This window comes from Mandrillus leucophaeus, unplaced genomic scaffold (genome assembly GCF_000951045.1).
Source record: "Mandrillus leucophaeus isolate KB7577 unplaced genomic scaffold, Mleu.le_1.0 Scaffold125, whole genome shotgun sequence".
Lineage (NCBI taxonomy): Eukaryota > Metazoa > Chordata > Mammalia > Primates > Cercopithecidae > Mandrillus > Mandrillus leucophaeus.
Genome location: NW_012100876.1, coordinates 345,843 through 354,291, shown reverse-complemented (window position 1 = coordinate 354,291; position 8,449 = coordinate 345,843). Strand labels below are relative to the sequence as shown.

Below are 8,449 nucleotides of genomic sequence, written 5' to 3'. Positions count from 1 at the left end.
CTGGGTGTGGTGGTGGGCACCTGTAATCCCAGCTACTCGGGAGGCTGAGGCAGGAGAATTGCTTGAACTTAGGAGACGGAGTTTGCAGTGAGCCAACATGGTGCCGCTGTACTCCAACCTCTGCGACAGAGTGAGACTCCGTCTAAAAAAATAAATAAATTAAATAAAATAAAATTATATTAGAAGACATAGACATAGACTGCTGTCCAAGTAATTTTCTCCCCAAACCCAGAGTAATAAGGACCTCCGTCTGCCTTCTGGGCCTCTTCATTCAGCCATGGCACCTTGGCTGAGAGAACGGCCTGCCCTCTTTACTCTTCTCCTCCAGATGAAGCCAAGGAGGAGTTCCTGGATCTGCTTGACGTGTTGCTCCCCCATGCCCAGACATATGTCCCCCGCCTGGTAAGGATGGAAGCGTTCCACCTCAGCCTGTCCCAGAGTGTAGTTCTGCGCCACCACTGGATCCTCCCCTTTGTGCAGGCTCTGAAAGCCCGCATGGCCTCCTTCCAGAGGTGAGTGCTTCCCTCTGCCGCTCTGCTCCCTCCCCTCCACGGCTTCTCCTCCTCTCCTGAGCTACTGCGGGCATTACCCCAGCAGGCAGGCCAGACCTAAAGATAGAACACGGCCCCTCTCCTGGGGCTGCCTGCTCTACTTCTTGTCCTGCATGACCTTGGGCATGCCGTGGAAGCTCTTGACACCCCTGATGCCTTATCTGCTCTGTAGGAAAAGCCAGCTGTTTTTCTGTAAGCCCTCGCTCAGTATTTCCAGCACTTCTGTGACCAGATGTGTGGAGTTTTTTTCCGCACCAACAAATTATCCAACTCTACAGACACCCACTGGGTGTCCTATAATCGAACTCAATTCTGACACTAATAACCCAGGGTTAGTGCAGACTTCATAGGCTAAGGGCTCAGTCCCACAAGACTGCGCTCCATGTCAGACACCATCTGCAGTGTTGAGCTCTCACGCTACCCACAACATCTGTCTGATTTCACTACAAATCAGAGATTCTATGGACCCCCTCCTCAGGTTTGATCATTTGCTAGAATGGCTCACAGAATTCAGGCAAACAGTCCACTTATTAGGTTGCCAGTTTATTACAAAGGATGTATTAAAGGATACACATGAACAGCCACATGAAGAGAGAGGTAGGGTGAGGTCTGGAAGGGTCCTGAGCATGGGAGCTTCTGACCCTGTGGAGTTGGGGGTGAGCCACCCTTCCAGCACATGGGTGCCTTCTTATTCACCAAGGGAAGCTCCTCAAACCCTGTAGTTCCAAATTTTTACAGAGGCTTCATCATGTCGGCATGATGGATTATTAACTCAGTCTCTAGCTTCCCTCCCATCCCAGGAGGATAGGGGGTGGGGCTGAAAGTTTCCAGCTTCTCATCATGCCTTGCTCTTTCTGTGATCGGCCTCCATCCAGGAGGCCACTGAGAGTTGCCTCATCAGAACCAAAGATGCTCCTGTCACCCAGGAAATTCCAAAAGATTTAGGAGTTCTGTGTCAGGAGCCAGGGTCACAGACCAGATAATAGAACAAAAGATGCTCCTAGCACCCCCACTGCTTAGGAAATGACATAGGTTTTAGGATCTCTGTGTCAGGAACTGGAGGCTGAGACCAACACATACGTTATCATTTTACAATAATAGGTCAAACAGGTCATGGTAGTGGTGGGGGCTACCTCACTGGGGGCTGGTGGGGGTGAAAGGAGATCATGGGTGCCCTCAGCACACCACTTGGGTGAAGGCTTAGTACCAGACCCCACTTCTGATTTTGTCTGCCAACCTGGGGCTTTTTTTCCCCCTTACCGATTGCGTTATTTTATAACTCTTTTCCTACCAGAAATGCATCTCCTGCTAGACTGGTCCAGATCAAAATCCTGCTCTTTCACTGAGGCTCTGCCGGTTGGCATCTCCTGCAGAATCCCTCCATCCAGAGATCAGTCGGTCCTGTGGTTGTTTACCCCTCGTGGTCATTTCGCTCACCCTCATATGCAGTCATTCCTGTGTCCATCTTCCCTCCTGGAAGCCACGTTCCTCCAAGCCAGGACTGTGGCCTCTCTCTCAATTACCCCACAGCTTTTCCCTAGTGCTCTGCTCACAGAGACATCAAATAGATGCTTGTGGAGTCATGAGGCGGGAATGAGGGAACCCAGAGAATATCTTTCTGGATCCTCTACTGTTGGTACTAGAAGGAGCCTAAGAAGCCGCCCAGCTGGTGGTTTTCTGACCCTGCCTTTATCAGCAGAGCCTTTTTTCAAATGAGGTGTTGCACGAAAGCCTGGTGTGTGGCTGTGTAAAACAGAAATAAACAGTCTTCTAGCCAAAGCCCTACTCCCACAGTTCAGGGGACCATAGGCCCAGGAATTCCATAGGATGTCACTGCCCAGCTGGGAAACTGCTCAGTTAGTTGAACCCCTTCTGAAGGCCAGAGGAGGACAGGATTTGTCCCAATCCGGTCACTTGGCCAGGGAATCAGGACTCAAACTTATCTCTCAACCTAGTCCAGCCCTCCCCCTCTTTGGATTGTCATTATCAAATGGATTGAGCCGTATGTATATTATCAGGACTGTCTTAACCACAGGTACCAGAAACCCAACCCAAAGTGGCCTAAACCAAAGAGAAATTTATAGGCTGGTATAACTAAAAGATTCAGAGGTAGCACTGGCTCATGCATGAATGGACCGGGGTAACAAGATATCAGATGGCACCTGACTGTCACCATCTCAGCTCTGTCCCCTTCCTTTGTCACAATGATGAAGCCACCACATCTCCGGGCTGATGGTGTACCAGCCTGGAAAGACAGCCTCCCTCTCTGACTGGCTTCCGCACAAGTCCCAGAAATGACTGCCTGGTCTGACCCGGCTCCTGTGCGCTTTCTTTGGGAGTAAAGAGTTAACAGGCCCTTCCCCCTTCCACACAGAGTGCTTCCCTTATCCTGCAGAAGCAGCTTCCCTGGATGAAGGAGGAGAGCTAGTGCTGATGACTGGCACACTGCACCTGCGCTGGGAAGACGCGTGAACTGCGCCCCTGCAGGGACGCCACGGCCTGGGCTCCCCTGCATACAGTGGTTCCTTAACTGGGCACAAGTCCCTTGCTGGGACTTCTGAAAATTCTGCCTAAAGTCCATTGCAAGAAATTCTGATCCCTGTGGGATGTATATGTGGCTGGTTCCCTTGCTCACTGGGAGACTAGAAAACAGCACCTGGACCGGACCCCTGGGCTGGTTCCCTCTGAGGAAAGGATCTGTCACTGCTCTGTGTCACGAGTGAAGCCTGGCCAGGTGTGGTCTCTTCAACTTTGATCATCTGGTTGAGCCTAAGGTGACCAAGAGTGGGCGGTGCACCCCTGATTCTGTTAGCTGTGACTGAGGAGATGCTAAGCTCTGCTTGGCCAGGCCTGGGCAGCCTGCCTCTGGAGTAGGGATGGAGAGCCATCTTGCAACAGGAGGTTACCAGGAGAAGGGGTGTTGGTTGGGCACAGACATCCAATGTCCACTCCAGGATGTTTGGGAGACACCTTGAGAACTCTTCCTAAAAGCTGCGCTTAATTGAGCTCCTGGTGGTTCTGTGATCCCTTACATTTTCCCCAGAGGCGGAGAGTTGGCTGACTGACTTTTGCCCTTGGGCAGATTGTGAGACTCTCCCTAGCATGCTGGTATATTATGTTCCCTCAGATGGGGGTGAGCCCCTTGGCCTGGGGGCTGTAAAATGATCTGTTTCTGTGACGGGACTTTCTATGGTGAGATTGCTAGTGTCTCAGAGAACAAAGGACAGAACCAGTCCAAGTCAAAGCACTCACCTGGCTGAGCCTGACTCTTTCTGTGTTATTGATCTGAGGGGTGGGTGGGTGGGGGCATCTGTCTCGATTTCACACCAACAGAGACCTACTTCCCCTCACTAAAGGGTCATAGGTGACAGCAAGGACTCTGGAAACAGGCAGATTGACTGTGCAAATCCTGGCTCACCAAATTCAGCTTCACCATGCCTCCGTTTCTTTGTCTGTAAAATGGGCATAATTGTAGGCCTGCTCACAGAGTTGTGTGAGGATTCGAGAAACGGATGTGTGCAAAGGCTTGAGCTCAGCCCTGACACACGAAGAAATGTTCTCGTGATTGCTTAGATGAAATCGGAGTTGTCTATTTTTTAAAAAAACTGCAAGAAATGAATCAGCTGTTAAATGGTCCATTATCACCTACTTGATAAATAAGGCTTTCTCAGTTCCCATCAGTAAAGTTGAGATAGTCTCAAATTGTTTATCGAAATGAACTGCTATTAACAAAGTAAAATTTTTACTAGCACCTGGATGATGTTGTATGTTACTCGGGCTGGGTGATTTCAAGGTCTTGTCCAGCTCTAATGTTTTAGGATTCAGTATACTATCTGCATAATGGGGTGATAATATTAAGTGCAAAATGAGTTAACTATATTTTCAAAGTGCTGTTTTTTTTTTTTTAACATAAGCTATTTTTTCTGCTTTTTCTCTTATGATTTTTCCTGAAATATGGTCTTCTACATTTCAGATTCTTCTTTACTGCCAACCAGGTAAAGATTTACACCAATCAAGAGAAAACCAGGTGCGTCTTCCCAACCCCCAGTCACTATTAGAGGAAGATTCTTTGGTGCAAAAATTGAGTGCTTTGTTTCTGGACTTATTTGTCCCGTTTTTTGTCTGCTTTTAACCAACTCAATGACTACAAAGGCAGCTATCCCCAAATCTGAACCTTTCATTAAGAAAAATAACTGGGAGATCCCAGGTGCAGTAGCACATGCCTGTAATTCCAGCACTTTGGGAGGCTGAAGCAGGTGCATAGCTTGAGCTCAGGAGTTCCAGACCAGCCTGGGCAACATGGCCAAACACTGTCTCTATGAAAAATACAAAAATTAGCTGAGTGTGGTGGTGTGTGCCTGTAGTTTCAGCTACTTGGGAGGCTGAGATGGGAGGATCGCTTGAGCCCTGGAGGTCAAGGCCGCAGTGAGCCACGATTGCACCACTGCACTCCAGCCTGGGCAACAGAGTGAGACCCTGTCTCAAAAAAGTAAATAACAAGGCCAGGTGCGGTGGCTCACGCTTGTAATCCCAGCACTTTGAGAGGCCAAGGTGGGCAGATTACCTGAGGTCAGGAGTTCAAGACCAGCCTGCCCGACATGGCAAAACCCCATCTCTACTAAAAATACAAAAAATTAGCTGGGTGTGGTGGCAGGCGCCTGCAATCCCAGCTACTGGGGAGGCTGAGGCAGGAGAATCTCTTGAACCCTGGAGGTGGAGGTTGCAGTGAGCTCAGATCATGCCATTGCACTCTATCCTGGGCGACAAGTGCGAAACTCTGTCTCAAAAATAAATAAATAAATAAATAAATAAATAAATAAATAAATAATGACTGGAGGAGTATGTGGGGGTGTTGCACAGAGATTGAGAGAAGCATCTTGGTTTAGTGAAAACCTGTGAAAGTCAGAAAACCTGTTTCTGCCCAGCTCCATCCCAGTTGTGGTGTTTGGTCCATGTCTTCATCTCTGTGACCTTTCGTTTTCACACTGGCACACACCTCCCAACATCCATTGTTGGGCAGTTGTAAGGCTCAAGTGAGCCCCAAGGCCTTTGAAAAGTTAAAAGTATTGAAGTGTTAGATGAACATAAGAAGAAATGATTATCCTGCCTTCAAAGCGAGCCTCCCTGTCTGACACACTCACTGGGCCACCTTTTCTGAGCACTTCTGAAAGGGGCCTCATTTATTCGTTCACTTACTCCATGCTGCACAAGTTTGTTAAGCACCCACTTGTGCCAGGCATTTGCTGTATGCTCAGGATTCATCAGTGAAGAGGTAGACACAGGCCCTGCTCTTTTCAATCTCATATTCGGAGGGGAGACAGATAATAAGTAATGAGAGTGTTTGTTAATAACTGTGGTGTGATATGATGGTTAGGAGTGGGTAGTCCAGGAGGGTACCAGGGAAGTGGCCAGGGAGATGGCATTTGATGGTGACCTGAGAATGAGAAGCCAGTCTTGGGAAGAGCTGTTGCAAGAGCTTCAAGCAGAGGACATAGCAAACTAAGTGACTCCGAGGCAGGGAAGATTTCAGCGTGTTTGAGGGGGCCAGTGAGGCCAACCCCAGAGAGCACGTGGGAGAATGATAGGAGATGAGATGGGCAGGGTTAGCCCATCCAGGGGCTGCAATGTCAAGTAAGGAGTTTGAATTTTTAGTATAATGGGAGCCATTGGAGGGATGTGAACAGAGGAGAGGCATGATCTGATGTGTATCTGGGGATGTCAGTCTGGCTAGATGGTGTGTCTGTGGCCATGGAGTCTGGGGGCAAGATAGAAGGGAGCAAGAGTGAATGCAGGGAAACCAGAGAGGAGCCAAGTGTCATTGTCCAGGTGAGGGACCACTGGACAGTGGTCTAGATTAGGGTGATGGCCGTGGAAGACCAAGAGGTGGACACACTGGAGATACACTGAGGCAAAAGCAACCAAATTACCAATGGGTTAGATTTATGTGACGCAAGGGGAAGATGAACATTGATTCCTGGGTTTGAGGCTGGAACAACTGGCCCTGTTTTCTGTGATAGGAGACACTGGTGGGATGAAAATCAAAAGTTCTGCTTTGTACCTGTTTGTTTGTACCTGTTAGGTTTTGCTGCCTATTGAACCCCTAGGTGGAAATGTCACATATACAACTGGGTGTTCAGGAGAGGGACCAGCTGGAGATAGAAATGTTGGCCAGTGTGGGAAGCGGGGCTGGGTGAGAACAGCCTCCTGGAGATTGCAAATGGAGGAGATCCAGTGATCTTCACCATGGAGAGGCTGGAGAGGAGACAGGATGGCAGAGGACACTGAACCGGGAGACAGGAGGCAGGATTAAACCAGGACTGCATGGCAGGTGGTGTCTTAGGAGACAAGAGAGAAAAGGGTTTCAAGGAGGGAAGAGTCCAGGTACGAGGCAGACAGCAAAGTGTCCCTTGGATTTGGTGACGTGGAGGTTGTTGGCAACTTTGACAAGAGCACTTCCAGCAAAGTGGGTTGAAGATGGGAGGTGAGAAAGAGATAGTGATGGTGGACAAATTGTCTTTTTGAGAAGTTTTACTGAGAATGGGATGGGGACTGGCTGAAGCCGTGGGTTCAGGGGAGAGTTTTTAAAGATGAGAGAGAGCATGTGAGTGCTTGTGGGAGGCGTGGCAGATGCCAGGAAGCAAAGTCCTTGAGAAGAGGCCTCTTTGAGGACAGGAGTCGTTTGCAATTGGAACGATGGTGGAGAATGGAGATGCAGAAGCTTCTGGGTTTGTGTCTTGGCAGTGGTGGGTGAAGGCATTCCTGGAAGGGTTACTAGATCCAGGAGAGGGAGGAGAGCTGTGTGGGTGAGAACTGGGAAAGGAAGGTTTACAGACAGAGAATGTGGGGACTGAGAGAGTTGGCTCATGGAGCAGGAAAGCGAGTGTACCAGGGAGACAGGGTGAGACCCACGGCCCAGGTCTGTTGACTTTCTGCCTGGCTCCTCCTCGGCTGCGCAGATGGCTGGTGTTCTCAGAGGCTGCATCTCATGCCTGTGTTGTCTTCCTCTCCCCAGGACCTTTATTGGGCTCGAGGTCACTTCAGGGCACGCCCAGTTCCTGGACCTAGTTTCAGAGGTGGACAGAGTCATGGAGGAATTCGACCTCACCACTTTCTACCAGGTAATGAATGGGGCTGCTGCTGCTCCACTGACCCATTTCTAATGAGAATAAAACTGTCTTTAAAGAGGCCCTCATAAGAGGCAAACTGAAGACCCTTCAGAACCTCCCGTGTCAGTGCTCTGAATGCCAGCCTTCTGAGGATGCACACCTCGGGAGTGAGGGCTTTGAGCTGTAGTCAGATGCAGCCCACCCAAAGTCCAACATTTCTTAGAAATCTTGCTTTGTATCATAAATACACCCCAGATTTGTACCTTCTGCTCCACAATGTTCACATGTTGTTTTCACGTTTTTTAAGTAGATGTCCCTAATAATTTTTGGTCAAATTGACCCTCAGAGAAGAGTTGTAGCTTCACACACCTTCCTGCACCTTGCCCAGGCCCTCCAACGGCACCTGGGCTCTAAGTCGACTATCGGGGCTTTGAAGGGCCATTCGTTTTATTTGATGTAGGTTTTTAAACCGTGCTGAGGGAGGTAAGTATGAATTTGAATGGTGACAATTATTGTTGCTTCAAAACTTGAGACTTTGGGGATTTTGTTCATGTCATCTGAAAAGTATGGTGTATACTGGAATGTCCTAGATCAGAATAGACGGTGGATTTTCTTTCACGTCACAGATGTAATGACTCTCTATGATACTTCAAGGAAGGCTTCTGTGACTAGGACTGTCTTAGCTCAGGCTGTCATAACAAAATACCATAGACTGGGTGGCCTAAATAACAGAAATTTATTTTTGCACAGTTCTGGAGGCTAGAAGTCCAAGATCAAGGTGACAGTGTGGTT

The 8,449-nt window shown here is 48.9% G+C and overlaps 1 protein-coding gene across 4 annotated transcripts in view; it reads left to right on the top strand.

Annotated features, from left to right (window-relative positions):
• Positions 1-8,449, top strand: part of USB1 (U6 snRNA biogenesis 1) — a 45,792-nt gene that overhangs the window by 25,542 nt on the left and 11,801 nt on the right. For 3 of the 4 annotated variants that reach the window (XM_011971807.1, XM_011971804.1, XM_011971806.1), the window contains exons 3-5: positions 329-512; positions 4,525-4,578; positions 7,564-7,669. In XM_011971807.1, the coding sequence (XP_011827197.1) occupies positions 329-512; positions 4,525-4,578; positions 7,564-7,669 (344 nt within the window). The remainder of the gene's footprint in view (positions 1-328; positions 513-4,524; positions 4,579-7,563; positions 7,670-8,449) is intronic. The other variant, XM_011971805.1, reaches the window with a different exon arrangement.